The sequence below is a fragment of the Bubalus bubalis genome, chromosome X, assembly GCF_019923935.1.
Source record: "Bubalus bubalis isolate 160015118507 breed Murrah chromosome X, NDDB_SH_1, whole genome shotgun sequence".
Lineage (NCBI taxonomy): Eukaryota > Metazoa > Chordata > Mammalia > Artiodactyla > Bovidae > Bubalus > Bubalus bubalis.
In genome coordinates this window covers 91,900,921-91,925,878 of record NC_059181.1, presented here as the reverse complement: position 1 = coordinate 91,925,878, position 24,958 = coordinate 91,900,921, and the positions used below count along the sequence as shown (strand labels likewise).

General features: G+C 38.4%; 2 protein-coding genes across 8 annotated transcripts in view; one reads left to right on the top strand and one right to left on the bottom strand.

Annotated features, from left to right (window-relative positions):
- The window catches only part of NOX1 (NADPH oxidase 1), a 35,974-nt gene extending 18,309 nt beyond the window's left edge, over positions 1-17,665 (top strand). Inside the window, exons 9-14 of the mRNA XM_006059222.4 lie at positions 10,306-10,398; positions 11,437-11,672; positions 11,890-12,052; positions 12,481-12,627; positions 12,816-12,940; positions 16,887-17,665. Of these exons, the coding sequence (XP_006059284.3) occupies positions 10,306-10,398; positions 11,437-11,672; positions 11,890-12,052; positions 12,481-12,627; positions 12,816-12,940; positions 16,887-17,013 (891 nt within the window). The 3' untranslated portion in view covers positions 17,014-17,665. The remainder of the gene's footprint in view (positions 1-10,305; positions 10,399-11,436; positions 11,673-11,889; positions 12,053-12,480; positions 12,628-12,815; positions 12,941-16,886) is intronic.
- Positions 17,666-20,135: 2,470 nt separating this feature from the next.
- Positions 20,136-24,958, bottom strand: part of CSTF2 (cleavage stimulation factor subunit 2) — a 31,766-nt gene continuing 26,943 nt past the window's right edge. For 6 of the 7 annotated variants that reach the window (XM_006059220.4, XM_006059216.4, XM_044937376.2 and 3 more), the window contains 3 exons: positions 23,314-23,424; positions 22,468-22,592; positions 20,136-20,346 (listed from right to left, as the gene is read on the bottom strand). In XM_006059220.4, the coding sequence (XP_006059282.3) occupies positions 22,470-22,592; positions 23,314-23,424 (234 nt within the window). In that variant the 3' untranslated portion in view covers positions 20,136-20,346; positions 22,468-22,469. Of the gene's footprint in view, positions 20,347-22,467; positions 22,593-23,313; positions 23,425-24,851; positions 24,924-24,958 lie in introns of those variants that run through there. The other variant, XM_044937379.2, reaches the window with a different exon arrangement.

Below are 24,958 nucleotides of genomic sequence, written 5' to 3'. Positions count from 1 at the left end.
TATGATCATTACCTTTAACTCTTCATCAGGTAGATTACTTATCTCTATTTTGCCTAGTTTTTCTGAGGTTTTGTCTTGTTCATTTGTCTGGGACATATTCCTCTGTCTCCTCATTTTGGCTAATTCTCTTTATTTATTTCTGTGTATTAGGTAGGTCAATTACATTTCCTGACCTTGAAGAAGTAGCCTTATATAGGAGACATCCTTTGAGGTCCAGTAGCACACGCCTCTCTGATCATCAGAACTATATGCCGTATGGGCACCCCCTTTGTGAGTTGCATGGTTTCTTCTGTTGTGATGAGGCTGACTACTGTGGGCCTGTGGGCATACTGGTAAACATGATTGGCCTCTGGCCCAGTTGACTGCCAGACCCTGCCTCTTGGGGTGGCTGCCAACCTACTGGGGGTCTGAATCTCCTATGTGGCTGCCTTCACAGTCTGGGGGGTCCCAGAGTTGGTGCCAGCCTGCTGTTGGGTGGGTCCATGTCCAAGTGTGACTACCTGTGCTGCTGGGGGGACATCAATGCCAGCCCACTGGTGGGTGGGTAAGCTCCCAGCACTAATAGCCTAGCGGTAGGACTCCAAAATGTCCCTTGCCAGCATCAGTGTCCTTGTGGAAGAACAACCTTCCTCAAATGGCTGCCACCAGTGTCTATATCCCAGAGGTTGGGCTCCAATGACCTCTTGCCTCTCTGAGAGGCTCTACAAGAACAGTAGCCTTCCAAAAGTAAGCCCCATTGGCCTTCAAAGCTAAAAAAAAAATCTAGGGGTTCATCTTCCCAGTACAAGACCCTAGGCCAGAGAGCCCAATGTGGGGCTCAGATTTCTTTCTCCTTGAGGAGAGCCTCTGCGGTTGTAATCATTCTCCTGTTTGTGGGTTATTCACCTGGGTAAGTGACTATAACATGACCCTACCCCTCCTACTCATTTCGTTTTGGTTATTTCTTTATATTTTTAGTTGTGGAAAATCTTTTCTGCTGGTCTTTAGATAATTCTCAAAGAGAGTTGCTCTGTAAATATTTATAATGTTGTTGTGTCTGTAGGAGGAGGTGAGCTAAGGGTCTTCCTAGTCCACCATCTTGGTCACAGTCTGCTGCCTCATGATTTCATAAAATGCCAAAAAGGACCCTCTGAAGGAAGATCTTCTCCTCAGTCCTTGGATGGGGAACCTGAAGCTCAGGGAGCTTAGTGTCCTATTTTGCCAAAGGTACCTTGCAGAGGACACACTGGAAGCCTCCTCAATTTAATTTTTAAAACATTCTTGAAGTTGGCTTTCTTTGCTGTTGTAAGAACATGCTTGGAAATTATTATTAAATCATGCATGATCAATAAACTGGGTTCCAGGAATCTTAAGGTGTGCCTCAAGTTAATTACCATAGATATTATTATGTTTTACCTTTGCTTGTTCATAATATGTTAGATTGAGGAAGGAATGGAAAGGAAAGTTTGACTTGTGGTGTCTTAAAGTGCTCTGAGGATAATTAAAATCTTTAAATCACATACAGAATTAAGAGCAATAGCTCAGTCCTCATATAGAAAGGGAAAAATGTTTTTTTAAGAATCCCCTAAAGTTGACATTTCAAATCAGTTGGAAGAAAAGATGCATTATTCAATAATTTTCTTTAGGATAGGATGGAAATCTAAAAAAAAAGCTGTCTCTGTATTCCACTTTACAGTAAAATATGGTCCAAGATACATTGATCAAGGATTTAAATTCTGAAAAAAGAAAGACATCATAGAAGTACCCTAAGTCCTCATGGGAATTTTTTCTAATACTAGAGTGTTAGTAAAAATACTCTAAATAACATTTTTAAAAGGTCAAGGCCAGAAAAGGAAAGATATTATATATTTTCTTAAAATTTATTTATTGTTTCCCTCTCTCTTTGCAAAACCCCCATCATAAATAAAGACAGGTAACAAATTACCAAGTAGGAAAAGTATTTACAATTCACAGACCATGAATTAATTTCCTAATATACAAATATAGAAATCAATAATAGCCCAACCTGATTAAAAGAAAGATGTAGAGGAGATGAACAAAGTGATCACAGAAATAAACCTAACAGATTAGCAAAGATCAAAGATTTTGCTCACATGCTGTGTTGGTAATGCTCTCAAGCATTGCTGGTGAGCATGTAAATCTATAAAGCTGCTTTCAAGTGTAATTTTACAGTATTTACCAAGCTTTAAAATTCTACTTCCAGGAATTTATTCTAAAATATGCTTGCATATGTGTTAAATTACATGCATTAGATTATTCATTGTAGCATTGCTTGATAGAGCAAAAGATTGAAAATAAGTGCCCATCAGTAGACTCTTTAAATTATAGGACTTTCCTACAATGGCATACTCTGTAGACATTGAAAAGAAAAAGGTAGCTTTATAGATATGAATATGGAGCAGTCTCTAAGATGTTGTTGTTGTTCAGTTGCTCAGTCATGTCTGACTGTTTGTGACCCCATGGACTGCAGCACGCCAGGCTTCACTGTCCATCACCATCTCCCAGAGCTTGCTCAAACTCATGTCCATTGAGTCAGTGATGCCATCCAACCATCTCATCCTCTGCCATCCCCTTCCCCTCCTGCCTTCAATCTTTCCTAGCATCAGGGTCTTTTCCAATGAGTTGGCTCTTTGCATCAGGTGGCCAAAGTATTGGAGTTTCAGCTTCAGCATCAGTCCTTCCAATAAATATTCAGGATTGATTTTAGGATTGACTGGTTTGATCTCCTTGCAGTCCAAGGGACTCTCAAGAGTCTTCGCCAACACCTCAGTTCAAAAGCATCAGTTCTTCAGTGCTGAGCCTTCTTTATAGTCCAACTCTCACATGCATACATGACTACTGGAAGATGTTAAATAAAAAAGGCAGTGCAGTGTGTATGGTCTGCTACCACTTGTACTTAATGAAATACTTTCACTTAAATATATATTCTCCAAAAGGATTCACAAAATAATAATATTGATTGCCTTGGGGAGCTGAGGACAGGGCTGGAAGGGAGATTTACTTTTTATTGTATACTCTTTCATAATTTTGAGTTGTATGACATGTCTGTGTATTACCTACTTTAAAAATAATTTTAAAAGGACATACCTCGCATATCTTAATAGCACATTTCATTTCTAAAGTCAGTGGAACTTGTAGGCTATGACCAGACACCTTTCATATTATTTGACCAGTAGACAAGAGGTCCTTAATGACAGAAAGCTATAAAGCTTGACTAGTCCCTTACTAGCTAAGGTAGTTAGTTACCTGTCTTATCTTGAGCATCAGCTTCTATCCTTTTCCCATTACCTGAGATAAAGGTATATTTGGCCTATTTGGTTGTATACTTAGAACTTGGGAGTTGCTTTGATTAGGCATGTAACACTGAAAGGGAGAGAATATCAGTTTTACCATCTGTTTGAATGTATTGGTTTATTTCTTTCATGAACGCACACAAAAATACTCTCTCATAGTCTCCCCATTTAAAAATTATAACAATAATATTAACACATGCTTATTGTAGAAAATTTGGAAAATACAGAAAAATATTTAGAAGAAAATAAAAATTTCTTTACCACCTAGAAGTAATAATTTTTTTCTTTAATCTATATCATGGATCCTTTCCTATATTGTCAAATATTCTTCTGAAACTTTTTTGTTGTTGCAATGCACTGCATGCAGAAGCTTAGTTCTCCAACCAGGGGTTGAACCTATGCTGGCTGCAGCAGAAGCTTGGAGTCCTTACCACAGGACCAACAGGGAATTCCCCACAGCATTTGTTTTTATTTTTATTTTTTATTTATTTATTTTAATTGGAGGCTAATTACTTTACAATATTGTATTGGTTTTGCCATACATCGACATGAATCCACCACGGGTGTACACATGTTTCCCATCCTGAAGCCCCTCCCACCTCCCTCCGCATACCATCCCTCTGGGTCATCCCAGTGCATCAGTCCCGAGCATCCTGTATCATGCATTTGTTTTTAAAATGCCGTATGGTATACCATTTTGTCATTTTCCCCCCACCTAGTCAATTTTAATGACCTTGAGGGTATTACTTATTTTTAATTGTGCTAAGTAAAAATAAGTCAGACACAAAAAGACAAATGCTGTATGATCTCATATGTGGACTCTATTTTTTTTTTAAGTTTATTGTGAAGTGAACACAGGTACAGAAAACCACACAAAATAAACGTATGGCTTAATGAGTCATCTTATGGCAAATAACTTTGTAACTACATCCCAAGTTACTAAAGAGAACTTTGCAAGCACTCCTCTCCCCACAACGTTCTCCAGGTTTTCCTCTCCAATCTAAGCCCTCTCATTCCCCTGAAATGAATACATAGCCTGACTTTTATAGTTACCATTTTCTTTCTTTTTAAATAAATTTATTTATTTATTTTTGACTGTTCTGGATCTTCACTGTGGCTCAGGCTTTTCTCTAGTCCCAGTGAGCGAGGGCTACCCTCTAGTTGTGGTGTGCACACTTCCCATTGTGGTTCCTTCTCTTGTGGAACACAGGCTCTAGGGCACATGAGTTTCAGTAGCTGTGGTCCCCAGGCTCTAGAGCATAGGCTCGGTAGTAGCCACTGGCTCACAGGGAAGTCCCAAGAGCTCTTTCTTGATGTGATTGATACCCTCCCTGCTTTTATTTTAAAGAAAAAGGGAGATATTCCCTCCTCCAACTTTTTTTTTTTTGTAACTTTATTTATTTTTGGCTGTGCTGGGTCTTTGTCACTGCTTGGGCTTGTCTCTAGTTGCGGCAAGTGGGGAATCCTATCTCTAGTCGCAGTGCATGGGCTTTATTTCGGTGGTCTCTCTTGGTTCAGACCACGGGCTCTAGAGCACAGACTCAGTGGTTGTGAGACATGGACTTCATTGCTCTTCACCACGTGGGATCCTCCCGGATCAGGGATTGAACCCCATCTTCGGCATTGGCAGGCAAATGCTTTGCCACTGAGCCATCAGGGAAACCCCAGTAATCATCTTCTTCTTTTTTTTATTAGCTATAATATCTTATTTAAAAATTTTTTTAATATAAATTTATTTTAATTGGAGGCTAATTACTTTACAATATTGTATTCATTTTGCCATACATTGACATGAATCCACCACAGGTGTACATGTGTTCCCCATCCTGAATCCCCCTCCCACCTCCCTCCCCGTACCATCTGAGTCATCCCAGTGCACCAGCCCCGAGCACCCTGTATCATGCATCGAACTTGGACTGGTGATTCATTTCACATATGATAATATACATGTTTCAGTGTCATTCTCCCAAATCATCCCACCCTTGCCCTCTCCCACAGAGTCCAAAAGACCATTCTATACATCTGTGTCTCTTTTTTTGTCTCGCATACAGGGTTGTCATTACCATCTTTCTAAATTCCATATATATGTGTCAGTATACTGTATTGGTGTTTTTCTTTCTGGCTTACTTCACTCTGTATAATACGCTCCAGTTTCATCCACCTCATTAGAACTGATTCAAATGTATTCTTTTTAATGGCTGAGTAATACTCCATTGTGTATATGTACCACTGCTTTCTTATCCATTCGTCTGCTGATGGACATCTAGGTTGCTTCCATGTCCTGGCTATCATAAACAGTGCTGCAATGAACATTGGGGTACACGTGTCTCTTTCAATTCTGGTTTCCTCGGTGTGTATGCCCAGCAGTGGGATTGCTGTGTCATATGGCAGTTCTATTTCCAGTTTTTTAAGGAATCTCCACACTGTTCTCCATAGTGGCTGTCTAGTTTGCATTCCCACCAGCAGTGTAAGAGGATTCCATTTTCTCCACACCCTCTCTAGCATTTATTGTTTGTAGACTTTTGGATAGCAGCCATTCTAACTGGCATGAAATGGTACCTCATTGTGGTTTTGATTTGCATTTCTCTGATAATGAGAGATGTTGAGCATCTTTTCATGTGTTTGTTAGCCATCTGTATGTCTTCTTTGGAGAAATGTCTGTTTAGTTCTTTGGCCCATTTTTTGATTGGGTCATTTATTTTTCTGGAATTGAGCTGTAGGAGTTGCTTGTATATTTTTGAGATTAATTCTTTGTCACTTGCTTCATTTGCTATTATTTTCTCCCATTCTGAAGGCTGTCTTTTAACCTTGCTTATAGTTTCCTTTGTTGTGCAAAAGCTTTTAATTTTAATTAGGTTCCATTTGTTTATTTTTGCTTTTATTTCCATTACTCTGGGAGGTGGGTCATAGAGGATCCTGCTGTGATTTATGTTGGAGAGTGTTTTGCCTATGTTTTCCTCTAGGAGTTTTATAGTTTCTGGTCTTACATTTACATCTTTAATCCATTTTGAGTTTATTTTTGTGCATGGTGTTAGAAAGTGTTCTAGTTTCATTCTTTTACAAGTGGTTGACCAGTTTTCCCAGCACCACTTGTTAAAGAGATTGCCTTTTCTCCATTGTATATTCTTGCCTCCTTTGCCAAATATAAGGTGTCCATAGGTGCATGGATTTATCTCTGGGCTTTCTACTTTGTTCCATTGATCTATATTTCTGTCTTTCTGCCAGTACCATACTGTCTTGATGACTGGCTTTGTAGTAGAGCCTGAAGTCAGGCAGGTTGATTCCTCCAGTTCCATTCTTCTTTCTCAAGATTGCTTTGGCTATTCGAGGTTTTTTGTATTTCCATACAAACTGAAATTATTTGTTCTAGTTCTGTGAAAAATACCATTGGTAGCTTGATAGGGATTGCATTGAATCTATAGATTGCTTTGGGTAGTATACTCATTTTCATTGTATTGAGTCTTCTCATCCATGAACACGGTATATTTCTTCATCTATTTGTGTCCTCTTTGATTTCTTTCACCAGTGTTTTATAGTTTTCTATATATAGGCCTTTGTTTCTTTAGGTAGATATATTCCTAAGTATTTTATTCTTTTCGTTGCAATGGTGAATGTGATTGTTTCCTTAATTTCTCTTTCTGTTTTCTCATTGTTAGTGTATAGGAATGCAAGGGATTTCCGTGTGTTGATTTTATATCCTGCAACTTTACTATATTCATTGATTAGCTCTAGTAATTTTCTGGTGGAGTTTTTAGGGTTTTCTGTGTAGAGGATCATGTCATCTGCAAACAGTGAGAGTTTTACTTCTTCTTTTCCAATATGGATTCCTTTTATTTCTTTTTCTGCTTTGATTGCTGTGGCCAAAACTTCCAAAACTATGCTGAATAGTAGTGGTGAGAGTGGGCACCCTTGCCTTGTTCCTGACTTTAGGGGAAATGCTTTCGATTTTTCATCATTGAGGATAATGTTAGCTGTGGGTTTGTCATATATAGCTTTTATTATGTTGAGGTATGTTCCTTCTATTCCTGCTTTCTGGAGGGTTTTTTTTTTTTGTCATAAATGGATGTTGAATTTTGTCAAAGACTTTCTCTGCATCTATTGAGATAATCATATGGTTTTTATCTTTCAATTTGTTAATGTGTTGTATTATGTTGATTGATTTGTGGATATTGAAGAATCCTTGCTTCCCTGGGATAAAGCCCACTTGGTCATGATGTATGATCTTTTAATATGTTGTTGGATTCTGTTTGCTAGGAGTTTGTTAAGGATTTTTGCATCTATGTTCATCAGTGATATTGGCCTGTAGTTTTCTTTTTTTGTGGCATCTTTATCTGGTTTTGATATTAGGGTGATGGTTGCCTCATAGAATGAGTTTGGCAGTTTACCTTCCTCTGCAATTTTCTGGAAGATTTTGAGTAGGATAGGTGTTAGCTTTTCTCTCAATTTTTGGTAGAATTCAGCTGTGAAGCTATCTGGTCCTGGGCTTTTGTTTGCTTGAAGATTTCTGATTGCAGTTTCAATTTCCGTGCTTGTGATGGGTCTGTTAAGATTTTCTATTTCTTCCTGGTTCAGTTTTGGAAAGTTCTATTTTTCTAAGAATTTGTCCGTTTCTTCCAAGTTGTCCATTTTATTTGCATATAGTTTCTGATAGTAGTCTCTTATGATCCTTTGTATTTCTATGTTGTCTGTTTTGATCTCTCTATTTTCATTTCTAATTTTGATTTGATTTTTCTCCGTTTGTTTCTTGGTGAGTCTGGCTAATGGTTTGTCAATTTTATTTATCTTCTGAAAGAACAAGCTTTTGGCTTTGTTGATTTTTGCTATGGTCTCTTTGTTTCTTTTGCATTTATTTCTGCCCTAATTTTTTAAGATTTCTTTCCTTCTACTAACCCTGGGGTTCTTAATTTCTTCCGTTTCTAGTTGCTTTAGGTGTAGAGTTGGGTTATTTATTTGATTTTTTTCTTGTTACTTGAGGTATGCCTGTATTGCTATGAACCTTCCCCTTAGCACTGCTTTTACAGTGTCCCATAAGTTTTGGGTTGTTGTGTTTTCATTTGTTTCTATACATATTTTGATTTCTTTTTGATTTCTTCTGTGATTTGTTGGTTATTCAGCAGCGTGTTGTTCAGCCTCCATATATTGGAATTTTTAATAGTTTTTCTCGGGACTCTACTTTTAAAAAAAAGGAAAAAAGAAGCTTATAGATACAGAGAACAGACTGGTGGTTATCAGAGGCAGGGGTTGGGGAGTAGGCTAAATGGGTGAAAGTAGTGAAAAGGTACAAACTTCCAGTTATGAAGTAAGTTCTGAGGACTTAATGTACATGGTGACTATAATTAATAATACTGTACAGGATATTTGAAAGGTACCAAGAAAGTGAATCTTAGGCTTTCTCATCACAGGAAAAAAATTTTTGTAACCATGCATGGTGCAGAAGGTTAACTAGAGGTACTGTGGTGATCATTTTGCAATATTTACAAATATTAAATCATTATGTTGTACACATAAAGCTAATATGTTATATGTCAATTATATCTCAATACAAAAATAAATAAAATTAAGAAAAGACAGTTTAGTCTCCAAAAAAAAAAATCTATATAGTATGCCATTTTTATCATTTTTTCCCTTAATAAATAGTCATGACTATACTCATGTACTTTGTGCATGCCTTAATTATTCCTTTATGCTCCATTTCCTAGGAGTAAAATTCCTGTGTCAAAGAGAATGAATGCTTTCAAGGCTGTTAGATGTGTTGCCAAATTTCTCTTTGGGAAGATGCTACTTATTTGTACTTCCCAGGTACACATGTGAATGGTGCACATCTATTTCTGTGCATCCCAGTTAATGGTGGGCATCATTGTTTAAAGCTGTTTTCCAATTTGAGAGGCTAATATGCTATTTTGTTTTAATATTTATTTTCTCTGATTACTTTCAAAGCTAACATTCCCCTCCCCATTGGTGACTAGCCACTTCTTAAATATATTTTTTCATGTCTTCTGAATCATCTGGGGATTTTTTTTCCAAATAAGAGGTAGCATCAAATTTTAATATGCCCCTTCTCAGGTTTACTGGCCCTGTCTCTGCCCCTTTTTTCCCCAGAGATACCCAAGGAAGTATCTTGCCTGAGACAGCATAAGAAATCTCTTTCCACAGAGTACCAATGTATTGTGATTGAGCAATTGTGCAAAAAATAACATGACTTAGCATTGCTGGGAAACACATTTTTAGAAGCCCCTGTGGGTATGGAAGCAACCTTCTGCCTTTGAGAAGATCTAAGGAATAGAAAGGCTTTTTTTTTTTTTTTTTTAAGTAGACAAGATAAAAAGTGTATTACTATGTTAGATGTTTTGAGCACCTGAGAAAAGAGGTGATGAATAAATACCAAGCTTTATATATTGCTGTTATCAATAGTGTGAGCCACACACTTTTTTGTTTGCCTTGTTTTTAATCATCTGCTTCTATTTCACATCAACCTTCTTTGTTGGCTTTTCAGATTGGACAAGTTGTCCTGGAAGAGAGTCTTCAGTTCTTTTTTTTTTAAAGTCTTTACAGCATTTCTTCTGTTTCATGTTTTGATTTTTTGACTGAGAGGCATGCAGGATCTTAGCTCCTTGACCAGGGATTGAAACCATGCCTCCTGGATTGGAAGGTGAAGTCCCAACCACTGGGCTGCCAAGGAAGTCCCAGCCTTAGATTCTAAAAATTAAACTTTAAATATAATTTTAAAATATATATTATTACCAAGTAGTTTATTTCTCTGCTTTTCTCATTTCCTGGTGAGACCTGTAAAATTTCAGGAAATGATCTGCTTTATGAGTAATAGATTAATAAAACTGTTGTAGATTACTCCTTTCCATTTCCGTCTTCAAGTTTGGGTGAAATTAGTGGCTTAAAAATGATACACATCACTCAAAAATATTTATTTGTTGAATGAAAGAATGAACTGCTACACAAATAAATCCTAGATAAGAGATTAGTGTGTAACCTCACTTTTTATTGTCTCTGTGTGCAGTCTTGGAAATGGATCCTTGCACCAGGCATTCTTTACATCTTTGAAAGGATCCTCAGATTTTACCGCTCTCAGCAGAAGGTTGTGATTACCAAGGTAAAGAATATGCACTTTCTTCTTGCTGTGCTAAGAGTTCTGTTCTTCCTGATTATAGAAATAAATTGCCATGTTGTCACCTTCACAGGAATAAAAAAGAACTTGAGGGCAATATATTTGAGTTCCTCTGGTGCTGGACAGAACTGGAGAGGTTTGGCAGAAATCATCAGCATGGGTCTATGTCAGAAGTTGCTAACAGGCAGTCTACACCATATCTCTGTAGCCTGTCAGACTCCTCTGTCCATGGGATTCACCAGGCAAGAATACTGGAGTGGGTAGCCATTCCCTTCTCCAACACTTTGGCCACCTGATACGGAGAGCCAACTCATTGGAAAAGACCCTGATGCTGGGAAAAGATTGAGGGCAGGAGGAGAAGGGGATGACAAAGGATGAGATGGTTGGATAGCATCACCGACTCAATGGACATGAGTTTGGGCAAACTCCAGGAGATGGTGAAGGACAGGGAATCCTGGCATGTCCATGGGGTTGCAAAATGTCAGACATGATTGAGCAAATGAACTAGAACAACAACAACAACAATCTAGCCCACAGACGTATTTTGTTTGACCCTTACACCGATTGTTTAGAAAGTCGAATTGGTCGCTAACATTTAGAAACCTGGATGGAGGCTTTCACATCAAAAAAACGTCATTTCTTGTTGGTTTTCCAGCTTATCCAGTTATAGCACAGGGAACTGTATTCAATATTTTGTAACAAGATAGAATGGAATTTAATCTGAAAAATAACTGAATCACTTTGCTGTATACCTGAAACTAACACAATATTGTAAATCAACTATGCTTCAATTTAAAACTGGCATTTTTAGCCTCTCTTGAAGAATCAAGCAACTTGATAATGCTGAATCTCTGCTCCATAGTGCAACCATTGCCTGGACTTGGTAATTGCTGCCCCATTCAGAAAGGAGTTCTGTTTGCAATTTACTGTCATCACCAGCCCTCCAGCTTTACTCATTTACTTTATCTGCTTGCCCCTGTCACCATTTGAATTTGCCTCTTGGCCTCTGTGCTTCGTTCATAGGTTGTCATGCACCCATCCAAAGTTTTGGAATTGCAGATGCACAAGCATGGCTTCAGTATGGAAGTGGGACAGTATATTTTTGTTAATTGCCCCTCAATCTCTAGCCTGGAGTGGCATCCCTTTACCCTGACCTCTGCTCCAGAGGAAGACTTCTTCTCCATTCATATCCGAGCAGTGGGGGACTGGACAGAAAATCTCATAAGGACTTTTGAACAACAGTATTCACCAGTTCCCAGGTAGGTCCTTAAGAGCAATAGAGACCCAGACCAGAACGCAGCAGGCAGAAAAGAGAAAGTAATTCCTCACTGAACCTTAAGTCTGGTAAAAATGGAATATGATTAAAATAAACAAGCAACAATGAGCCGTGGAGCAGTTATGCCTCTGGGAGGACGTTTGAGGTTGCAGGTAGAGGTGAGACTTCACTTTTGCCCATTGTCTTTTGCCTTCTGCCAGGATCCAGGTGGATGGACCTTTTGGCACTGTCAGTGAGGATGTTTTCCAGTATGAAGTGGCTGTGTTGGTTGGAGCAGGAATTGGGGTTACCCCCTTTGCTTCTATCTTGAAATCCATCTGGTACAAATTTAAGCATGCAGATCACAACCTCAAAACACAAAAGGTACACTCCTGAGTACCATTTTTCATCTGATCTGAGCCTGACAGGTCCACGGTTTTCATGGGCTAAGCATTTTACAATTAGAGAGTAACCTCTCCCTGGAGTTACGAGAGTAAGTGATCACTTCTCCCAGCCAAGGCATCTGCTTCTGCAGACTTGCCATAAGAACTGGGTCTTCATCTTCAACTGGAGTTTAAAAGCACCTTGAACTGAAGCTGATGTTTCCATAAGGGAAGCTCTTTCCATAAGGGAAGTTGTCAGGACTCTGGACATTAATGCCACTTGAGGTCAGCAGCTCTGTAGAAGTGATTTTTTCCAGGTCACTCTTAGACTTGATCAACAAATATAGTATATATGTGCATAATCATGTCACCATAGTGCACATTGTAAGAGGCACTTAATAAGGCTATATTCTCTTTTGCTGATTTCAGATCTATTTCTACTGGATCTGCAGGGAGATGGGTGCTTTTGCTTGGTTCAATGACCTATTGGCTTCCCTGGAACAGGACATGGAGGAATTAGGCAAAGTGGGTTTTCTAAACTACCGTCTCTTCCTCACCGGATGGGACAGCAACTTTGTGAGTTCAAACAACACACTAATTCCCTAAGATGAAGGACAGATAAAACATAATGCATGCTGAGCAGAAATAATCATATCTTATGATTTCCTACCTGCTCTCACCTTCACACCCAAGTTTAAAAGTGGCTGAAGGAAGGGCAGCTATCAGGACCTGCTTTTTCTAACTTCCTATTTCTCCAACTCCAGGCTGGTCATGCAGCACTAAACTTTGATAAGGCCAATGACATCCTGACAGGTCTGAAACAGAAAACTTTCTTTGGGAGACCTATGTGGGACAATGAGTTCTCTACAATAGCTACCGCTCACCCCAAGTAAGTGTATTCTCCTCTAGTTGGTTGATTTTGCAGAATTAGGTTTAGGAAAAGTATTACAGCATGTTGAACACTCTTGGGAAAAGATTTCTGGGGCCAAAACTATTTGTACCAATCTTAGATTCTTGCTTAAAAGTGAGAAAATTTCATCTGAGATTTCAGCCAAATAGGGGTCTTGATCTTGTAATTGATGAGAAGACGTTTGTTGTCCCCACCTGCATTCGAACAGTGAGGCAAAGAAACTCAGTTCTGGCTGTATTACCAAATAAAAGAGAGAACTAGAACCATTCAAATGCATTGTTTTGGGCCAAAGCAATTCTGAAGAAAAATAACAAAGCTGGAGGAATAACTCTCCCAGACTTTAGATAATACTACAAAGCTACAGTAATCAAAACATCTTGGTATTGGCACAAACATATAGATCAATGGGACAGAACAGAGAGCCCAGAAATAAACCCACACACTTAGGGCCAGTTAATTTTTGACAAAGGAAGCAAGAATATACAATGGAAAAAAGACATTCTTTTCAGCAAATAGTGTTGGGAAAGCTGGACAGCTTCAGGTAAATGAATGAAGTTAGAATGCTCCCTCATACTATACACAAAAATAAATTCAAAATGGCTTAAAGACTAAAATGTAAAACACGACACCATAAAACTCCTAGAAGAGAATCTAGGTAAAACATTCTTGGACATAAATCATGGTAATATTTTCTTAGATCAGGCTCCCAAGGCAAAAGAAATAAAAGCAAAAAAAAAAAAATAGGATCATATCAAGCTTCAAAGCTTTTGCACAGCAAAGGAAACCATAAACAAAATGAAAAGATAAATATCCGGGAGAAAATATTTCCAAGCAGTGCAACTGACAAGGGCTTACTTTTCAAAATATACAGACAGCTTATACAACTCAATATCAAAAAAACAACTCTATTAAAAAATGGGCAGAAGACCTAAATAGCCATTTTTGCAGAGAAGGCATACAGGTGACCAACAGGCACATGAAAAGATTCTCAGCATTGCTAATTGTTAGAGAAATGCAAATCAAAACTAAAAATGAAGTATCACTTCACACCAGTCAGAATGCTGCTGCTGCTGCTGCTAAGTTGCTTCAGTCATGTCCGACTCTGTGTGACCCCATAGATGGCAGCCCACCAGGCTCCGCCATCCCTGGGATTCTCCAGGCAAGAACACGAGTGGGTTGCCATTTCCTTCTCTAATGCATGAAAGTGAAGTTGCTCAGTCGTGTCTTACTCTTCGCGACCCCATGGACTGCAGCCTACCAGGCTCCTCCGTCCATGGGATCTTCCAGGCAAGAGTACTGGAGTGGGGTGCCATCACCTTCTCTGACCAGTCAGAATGGCCATCATCAAAATGTCTACAAGTAGCAAATGCTGGAGAGGGTATGAAGAAAAGGAAATCCTCTGACAGTATTAGTGGGAATATAAATTAAAGCCACTATGGAAAGCAGTATGGAGGTCTCTTTAAAACTAGAGTTACCATATGATTCAGCAATCCCACTCTGCGGCATATATCCAGAGAAAAGTCTAATTTGCAAATATACATGCAATCCCAATGTTCATAACAGCACTGTTTACAATAGTCAAGACATGAAAGCAACCTAAATATTGAAAGATGAATGGATAAAGAGGGTGTGATACACATACTCACACACAATGGAATACTACTCAGATAATGCCATTTGCAGCAACATGGAGGGACCTAGAGATTACCATACTAAGCAAAATAAGTCAGACAAAGATATAATATCACTTATATGTGGAATCTAAAAACTATGGTACAAATGAACTTATTTATAAAACAGAAATAGACTCAAAGATAGAAAACAAACTTATGGTTACCAAAGGGGAAAGGGGAGGGGGAGGAATAAATTGGGAGTATGGGATTAACAGATATACACCACTACATATGGGCTTCTCCAGTGGCTCAGTAGTAAAGAAACCACCTGCAAGGCAGGAGCTGCAGGAGACGTGGGTTTAATCCCTGGTCAGGAAGATCTCCTAGAGGAGGGCATGGCAACCCACTCCAGTATTCTTGCCTGGAGAATCCCATGGACAGAGAAGTTTGGCGGGCTACAGTCCATGAGGTGGCAGAGTCTAACATGACTGAGCACAAAACTAAAAAACTGATGACCTGACCTCAGTTTTCTGAGGGGTTTTGAGACATGCTGGAACATGAAAATCAGTCATAAAATCAGCCATTCAGATGGGAAGGAGATTAAGCTGATTGTATTAGATTCCAGTTCTGGAAACCTGAGCTAGAAAGAAAATTCTGAACTTCAGATTCCTCATCTGTAAATGGGGTTTATATTAGTAAGTGCCTGCTCTACTCACTTGCAGGATTGTCATGAATAATAGGCAAGACAATATATAAAAAATGCCCTGTAAACTGGAAAGCAGCATATAAACAAGAGATTATGTTAATTATTATTTCAGGTTGACCATAGTTGAAGCTGCATTAAGGAATGCTTACATTATGTGGGAAAAGAGAAAGATGAACCAGGGAAGAATTAGGAGAGTGGAGAAGCAGTGTCACAGAAAGAGAGGACGTTATTAGAGGAGTGTTGTCAGCACTGTTGGAGGAATGGCAGGGTCCAGCGAATGCTCAGTTTAAGGATGATCTAACCATATTTATAGACAGATCAGGAGCCAGTAGATAGGAATAAAATAAACATGCAAAATAAACATGCAAAAGGGGTTTCTCCCACATTGTTTATGGGAATGTGAAACAGTGCACCACTTTGGGGAAACTCTGGCATTTCCTCAAAATGTTAAATTCCATCACTACATGACTCAGCATTTTGACTCCTAAGTATATACCCAAAAGAAATGAAAACATATGTCCACACACAAACTTGTGTATGAATGTATGTAAAATAGCCAAAAAGTGTGGAAACAAAAGTGTCCATCAACAGATGAATGGATAAACAAAATGTGATATATTCACACAAGGGAATATTATTCAGTTGTAAAAAGGAATGCAGTACTGTTATATGCTACAACATGGGTGAACCTTGAAAACAGTACAGTAAGTGCAAGAAATCCAACACAAAAGACCACATATCATTTGATTCCAGATTAGGCAAATCTAGAGACAGGAAGTAGATTTGATTATCTAGGGCAGGGGTGGGGGCAGTTGGCAGAAAATGGCAAATGACTGCTAATGTGTATGGGTTTTTTGAGATGAAAATGTTCTCAGATTTTGCACAACTTGGTTTTGCTTGTGATTTTGCACAACTAAAAAGCACCAGCTGCACACTCTAAAAGGATGAATGTTATGTCATGGGAATTACATTTCAAATAAAAGAGAGGAGAGGAAGATATGAGGGAAGGAAGGAGAGAGTGAGGCCCAGAGCCTAGTTAGAAAGAGTATCTTTGGCAAGAAGAATCACCACCTCTTCAATGTGAGAAAACACTGGATGGCTTTAACAGCAGCTAACATAAGCACTTGCTATGTGCCAGGCATTTTTCTAATTGCTTTACACATGTTGTTTTTGTTTAAACCTCCAAACAAGACTATGAGCTGGATACTATTTTTATCCCCATTTTACAGGGTCGGGGGGAATGGTGAAAGAGAGATTAAGAAACTTGCCTAAAGTCATACAGCTGGGACAAATGTCAGTACAGGGATTAGAACCTAGACAGCCTGGCTTTAGAGTCCAATAGTTCATAGGGCACTGCTCTCCATATCCTATGGGTGTGCTCAGTAGAATAGGCAAGGCTAAGTACTGAGAGGGTTAAGGGCTGGGAGCATATTGGGGATTGTAAACAGAAAAGGTGAGATGAACATGAAGAACGTCAGACCATCAATGACTGAGTTTTTATGTAAGGTTGGTGGGAGGAGAGGCATAGCAGAGGTGGAAAACATTCCCACAAACCATCAGCAGCCTTTGCTGCCTTCTAGCTCTGGCTACCATTCTCTTCTTGCAGGTCGGCGGTGGGAGTCTTCCTATGTGGTCCCCAGACTTTGGCAAAGAGCCTGAGCAAATGCTGTCACCAGTACTCCAGCCTGGATCCTAGGAAGGTTCAATTCTACTTCAACAAAGAAAATTTCTGAGTTATAGGAATAAGGATAGTAATCTGCATTTAAGTCTCTTCATCGTCAACAATTTACTTGGTTTGGTCAGGTTGAGGCAACCACTTAAAGACAGTAACATGTTTCTTTCAAGGCTCAAGTCCCTGGCACTCATTTTTGATTGGATTCAACTTAGTCATCACTGAGCTTCATGGACCTAAGAACTTTAGTAGTTATCATAATTGCAAAGCCCATGGATTCTTTCTTTGGAAATTCACTGTAAATCCTTCTGGAATGTCCTGATTGCAGCAAGGCCTGATAGCAGATGCAGTTGACAGTTACATAATTTAACCTCGGGTGATTTTGTTGATTCCAAGTGTTAACCATATCCTGGACTCTGGGTCATTCTCCTAGTCCTCCTACCCACCAAGAAAATTTCTAAGTAAGGTGATTTTTTTTCAAATAAAAATTTATTAAAGAATTAATGACAAAATATAATAAACATAAATAGTAAAACAACAAACATAAAATTACCAAGAACTCAATCCCTATATAACAGTATGTACATTCTGTTAAACATGATCTTATCCAGTGTGAACGGCAACTTATGCTTTACTCATTTTTGCTTATCAAAAAATGAAGGATTTTTCTGTTTAATGAATAAATCATTTGTTACTTTATCTAGGCTCTCCATTTAGGAAAGATAATCTTGAAAGTATGCTAATCATAACTGAAATTGTATCATAATTGAAAGACAGCTATGTTGTCATTAGCTTGCCTTGTTCTGTTGGAAATAATTGTGAAAACTTGAACTCCATCTTAGGATGATTATTTAGTCAACAAGGACTCTTTATTACCATTTTAATCAAGGGGAGTTATTAATGTCTTGTCTTACAAAGATAATTTAAAATTTTGACAACATTTCCTTGGCTCCTACGTACCTATTAAGGAATTGTTCAGTAACATAAGCAAAATGCTTTTCTTTCTCCTATCAAAATACTCTTTTATTTCTTCCATCCACCTGGCTCTGGGGTGTCAGTAGTCACAGTGAATCAGTAGAAGGAAAGAAGACTGGGGCCCTTAAAAGAGGAAAAATAATACACATTTTGTTGTGCTCAAAGACAATTCAAATCATAAGATTTACAAGAATGTTTCTACTGAATTAACATTAGTGCACCTCTCTCTCTACCGTTGTGACCAAAAATGAATGATTGCTTCTAATTCTCCAGAAATCTACATGACTTGAAGGATTAGAAAAACTGATTTTTTCAGTCACTAGTCTGAACAAAATAAAGGAAGGTCATGAACTCATGGTAGCTAATTGTGTTTCATGTATTAACTGGACATCAAGAAAAAATACTAATGGATGTTTCCAAGAGAATAGATTGGGATACCCCTGCTGTTACCAATTTCCTGGATTTCAGCTAATTTAAATTTAATAAGGCTTCAGGAACATGCACACTGCAGCCTTGATGATTTGGTTCCTGTTAGACAACTGCTGACCAAATTATAATTTGATCTCCAATGAGTCTGATTTGGAATCTTAGTGTTCCTTAAAACTTATTATAATGTGTTCCTAAGGAGAAAGACTGTATTCTTGGTCTTGATGTCTCAATATCTTGACACTTCAAGACATGGCTGCTGCTAAAATCAACATATCAAGGCCTAGAATGTTCATGGAAGCTAGCAGAAAAGGTAATGATAATAATAAATCCTACATACAATCAACATCTAAGCCCAAATTAGGGATGAGCAGGCTACCTAGAAAGCTTCTCAGCTGTTTTGATCAAGTTTTTCTTCCTAGGTTGCAATTATCGAGTATCTTTCTCAGTAAACTTTTGTTGTAGTCAATGCTTATATATGAGTAGAAAATCTCTCAATTTTAATGTCCCTCATAATTTTGATTATCTTTGCATTCTTTTGCTTGACATGTAAGCAATATGCTATTACATTCTCTACACCTATGGCAGGTTTTTAATTCACTTGACCATAATCCTAACGCAGAGGCTAGGACTTTGAGAATATAAACAGACTCAGGAGTAGTTCCAGTGGAACTTTACTAATTATTAAGGCACCTCTTAACCTCTTGAGGTTGGCCTGATGCAGATAAATCATGTTTCTCCTTAATGCCACTATGAGAGAGAATACTAGGCCGGAAGAGCTGTAGGTTATAGCCAGTGGCACTGACTGTGTTCACACCCATCTGAAAGGAAGAAGGCAGGGTCAGGCCTAATGGGCAATCTGACTGCTTATACATTTGGTCCTTTTGAAATAAATGAGAAAAATATAAATGTAAAAATTTTAGAATTTCTATGTTTTAATTTCCCAGAATAAATCTGGTTACTGGATAGGGCTGCAGATTAGTAATTATTTAGAAGGCAAGATGAAATGTATTGTTTGTCTGTTCAGTGTTTATTTCATCTTGAACATAGGAAAAATTAGTAGCTTTCTAAACTTTTAAAGTTAACTACCCAGACTGAAAAGTTTTAGAACAAGAAAATGTCAACAGTCTCTTGTGTTGCTGACACATTAAAACCAGTGATCATACATCGTCCTTGTCTTAACTCTGAACTATGTATGTGAATAGACTTTAGTTCATTTCAGTTCAGTCATTCAGTCTTGTCCAATTTTGTGATCCTATGAACTGCAGCATGCCAGGCCTTCCTGTCCATTGCCAACTCCCAGAGTTTACTCAAACTCATGTCCACTGAGTTGGTGATGCCATCCAACCATCTCATCCTCTGTCGTCCCCTTCCTGGTACTGACCAAAAAATACATTTTTATATTTGGATTTTTCTAGACTAAATACACTGCTCTGCTATGTAGGCTCTTTGCTTTGCTGGCCTTCTGACCATTTTACAGCTGTAAGCACATGCTATTTTCTGAGTAGACTCAGAAGCTCTAGCAAGTTCTCAAAGGGCAAATATTATTATTCCTGTTGGAAGCAAACTAAGCAAAAACTAAGTTCCAGAAAACCCTGTTTCTGAGAAATTCTCAAATATCATTAAGAAGAATAAATGGTTAACTTAAAAGGAAAAACAGCTATGCAACATTAAAGTACAATATTGCAGTAAGGGTAGAAAACACGTGTGAGGTTTCACCCTTGGAGTTCAGCCTTTTAAAAGCAAAAAAGGTTATGCATATCAGTTTGCAGTATACTAAAATTGTGTTCAAAGTTTATTTCAAGTCACAGAAAATATACAAACTAAGACAACAGAATGATCTGATTTTGTTCTGAGAGAAGGTGATAGGAGTCCTCCACCTGGCACCAATTTAAGTCGTTCAAGGGTTAGGATGCAGAAATCATCTTTTTTCAACATTTCAACAAAGTTATAGAATTAATTTCCGTATCTGTTGCCAGGTATTTTTGAAAACCTGTAAGGAAAAGTTGGGAGAAAGCCATTACAAGTGGAGACAAAGTTCTCTTCCCCAAACATCAGGAAGAAAAGAATTTAAAGGTAGGGGAAGGAGGCTATTCATAAGAACAAATCACCAGGAACAGATTCCTAAGGTGTCTGCCTCCTGCTTCCCCAAAATAATCATCTCTTACAGTGGAGTTTCTCAGCCTCAGCACTACTGACATCTGGGGCCAGATAACTCTTTGTTATCAGGGGGTGTCCTGAGCATTACAGGAGGTGTAGCAGTATCTCTGGTCCCTACCCACTGAAAGCCAGTAGCATACCATACCCGCTAAAGCTATGATAACCAAAAATGTCTCCAGACATTTCCCAGTATCGTGTAGGGGGCAAAACCACCTCTGGCTGAGAACCACTGACCTAATGGTAATGGTACATAAGCCTGTCAGTGATAGCAGAGCTGGATCACAACCAGTAAGGTATAGGATGGAGGGAGAGCCAGCCTCTTGGCTACAGTATGCACCAATACCAGCAAATACACATTCAAACCTTCCCAGTGGAAAACTGCAAAGAACTACATGCACCACATGTACATATTAGTGGAGGTTTAAAAGAGATAAAAGGTGAATAAGGTCTGTAGTCTAGTTAAGAGTAATGTACCAATGTACATTTCTTCCTTTTGCACTATAAACCAAAAAGGTATTGTGTACAATAGATTCCCAGAATTTTATCATTGTGGGAAGCTAAAGGAAGGGTGCATGAGGCTCTCTGTACTATTTTCCCAACTTCCTGTGAATTTCTAATTATTTCAAAATAAAAGATAAAACAAACAAAAAACCCTGCTCTGTGGTATATGTGCAAGGCTTTGAAATGAGGTACCTTATAAACAAGAATACACAAGGAGAGAAATTTCAGAAACGTTTTTTACCTCTACTATCCCAAAACATAATTTTCTCACATTCTAGGGGAAACCTTTTCTGGCATAAATAGATTATAAAAAGTAGTTTTTTTAAAAAAATAGTTTTTAAAAAATCTATTCCTCTAACTATAATAGGCAGTCTACACTTTCACTAAAGAAAATAGAATGCCTTGGGTATCTGGACTAAAAGTTCTAGTTGCACTGTTAAGTCTGGTGCCATCCATCTATGACAGCTTCCCATTAAAGTTCAGTCAATTTAATGTCTAGATACAGATATAATACATATTTACAGTTTAAAAGTTTTAACAATATTACAAATATGGATTAAAATACAATATATTTAGTAAAGACTGCTAGTTAGTACAAATGAGACCACTGTTAAATAATATATGGACAGAAATTATTACAAAGAGGGAATAAAAAGCAGAAATTCAAAATGTGAAATTCCAATTGATATTGGGACAATGTAAAAAAGTAATTAGCCTCTAATTAAAATAAATAAATTTAAATTAAAAAAAGCAAAATAGTTTATGAAATACAAGATGTTGGGGAAAAACTTTTTTAAAAACCCTATACATGTAATCAGGTTAGGTCACATGATTATGTTCGTTTCTAGCTGACTGAAGAGCAAGAAAACTAAGGGCAGTAGTTTACAGCAACCTCTAAAATGTACAGGGACTGATGGTGATGGTGGACATTCACTACCCTAAATTATGTGCTCTAACAGTTTAACCTCAAAATATTCTATGTAAAATAAATATTTGAAACTAAAATGTTTACATATTTTATTGAAATGGTTTGTATTTTCATTTTGATGGGATAATTGGGAATAAAATAATAACTGATTCTGGAAGAATACATACCAAACTATATTTAGCAGTTATGTCTTTGGAATGAGACTGAGAAACCAGAGCTTTTACCCTGAACTTTCTACATTTCTGTATTTGATTAATTTGGTTAAATTGATCATATGTCACTGTTGCCCATTTTAGGAAAAAAAGGTTAAATGAGATTATAATCAATTCAACAACTGAACAAATGCCTATCACCTTCCCCTACCATGACAGGGACTGAGTTACTGAAGAGTGAAGGGTCTAGTCAAGAGGGGTACAGGCCTCGGGTAGTCTTGAGATCAAGAGACTCTTGTTGGTTAAGCTTGAAAAGTACATACCCCAAATGCACAAGGAGCTTGTCTGACTCAGGCACAGTAAGTCTGCTCACCTTTAAGGAGCTCCAGTAGATTTCTGTATTTGTTCTTTTAAGATCAGGATACTCTGCCTCTGCTCAGGAGGCAGCATGGCGATCTGGTCTGCAGTTAGTTGAAGAACCTGCATAATCAAAGCAGCCTGTGCAGAGGAAAAAAAACATAATGAGTTCTAACGATGGTGGCTAAAAAACTACCACCAGCTTCTGTCCAAGGCAGAAGGATAGTTCACATACATTAAACCAAAAAAAAAATTTAAAAAATGAAACCAAACCAGAGAAAAAACCAAAACTAGGTGGTGAGAAGAGGCAAAATGAAAAGCACAGGTACAATGGCTAAGATTAGAAGATTCAAAGCAGACACCTTCATGAACCCTAAATTCTTACAGATGAAGATGGTATTGGTAACCCCTGGGAAATCTACAGTTTTTAATCCTTTGAAAGAATTAAATCCTTTGAAAGGAGCTTTGAAAGTTGCTCCTTTTCACAAGTTTTGAGCTCCCTACAATGGTCAAATATAGAAACAGAAAGATATGCTTGTGGGGAATCTGCTATCATCTTTAGGGATAAGGTATAAAAGGGAGGAACAAAGAGATTTGGATTTCCAAGTCAATCAGGCCTGCACACAAAATATCTATTGGCAGATGAGTCTGAAAAGTAAGACAAGCTACCACTGACATATAGCCATTTAAGAATTTTAGGACCTGGCCCACAGATTTTCAGGTAACAAGATCATAAAGAATTCTGAGTATAAGCATCATTTCCAAAGGGACTCTGAAGACCCGGGACCTCCACATGGTGACTATGAAAAGAGGACTCCAAAAAGATTTGTGCAAATGGAGGCAGCTGGACAACATTACTTACCTTCTCATGGTCCTGTGGAGTGACTTGGTTCTGGCCAGGACTAAAGCCACCAGGCTGGCCTCCACCCTGAATGCTTGCTCCCTGCATGCCTGCTCCCTGCATGACTGGGACCTATGTGCACAGAGACAAGGAGAGATTTTCGGTACTTCTCATTTAGGTTACCAGAATCCAGTAATATTAGCAACGTGAAAAAATAGGATCAGATTGTGGAGACGAGTAAAAAAAGCAAATAAATGACTCTGAAGAACAGTTCCTACTGCTAGCAACCACAGAAGGCAGAGATCAACTAGTAAGTTGATACATTTGCTTATGACAGCACCAGCAGCATCAACAAATACCACAAAGCATAACTGCTGTTGCTGCTGCTAAGTCGCTTCAGTTGTATCTGACTCTGTGCGACCCCATAGACAGCAGCCCACCAGGCTCCTCTGTCCCTGGGATTCTCCAGGCAAGAATACTGGAGTGGGTTGCCATTTCCTTCTCCACAAAGCACAACTGGATACTATTAAATCAAGCAAAATTCAGCCACATAAGCACAGGGAAAACTGACAGCATCCGAGAAACTATTGCTCAGTGGAAACAGAAATGAAAGCTGACATATTGTAGAATAATGTATGCTGGCCCACTGGGGAGCTACATTCACAGGGATACTGCCTACCTCTAATTCAATCAAACACAGTTCGTCCCAAAGGGCCCTATCCCATAAGTAAGGCAGAAACAATCATCATGGCAGAGGCAGAAAGGAGACGGGAAGGTCTCTGGGGAAAAGACTACATTAGCCCAACATTTGTTTTTTTATAACTTCCCTCAGAGAATATGCAGCAGATGCTTTCTGCTAAATACAGACTAAAAAACATGACTGACCTGAGTTAACCAAGTGCAGTTATATCATTCTTACTGGTATTTAAGATCTTCAATGGGTTCAATCTTTTGGAAAACAACCATAACCCAAGGAAAAGGCCTCAGAGCGCCTAGAATACTTGTTAAAAGGTCCCTACGCTGGAATTATGTTCACACTCAAAGCATTCACCCAGAGCTTAGGTAGTGGTTGTTGATCAGTTGCTAAGTCATCTCTTTGTGACTCTGTGAACCCATGACCTTCGGCATACCAGGCTTCCCTGTCCTTCACTATCTCCTGGAGTTTGCTCAAACTCAAGTTCATTGAGTCAGTGATTCTACCTAACCATCTCATCCTCTGCTGCCCCTTCTCCTCTTGTCCTCAATCTTTCCTGTCATCAGGGTTTTTTCCAATGAATTGGCTGTTTGCAATCAGGTGGCCAAAGAATTGGAACTTCAGCTTCAGCATAAGTCCTTTTAATGAATATTCAGGGTTGATTTCCTTGAGGACTAACTGGTTTGATCTCTGCTGTCCAAGGGACTCTCAACAGTCTTCTTGAGCACAACTCGAAAGCATCAATTCTTCAGTGCCCAGCATTTTTTATGGCCCAACTCTCATGTCCATACATGACTACCAGAAAAAATCATAGATTTGACTATACGGACCTTTGCTGGCAAAGTGATGTCTCTGCTTTTTAATATGCTGTCTAGGTCTGTCATAGCTTTTCTTCCAAGGAGCAAGCGTCTTTTAATTTCATGGCTGCAGTCACCATCTGCAGTGATTTTGGAGACAAGAAAATAAAGTCTG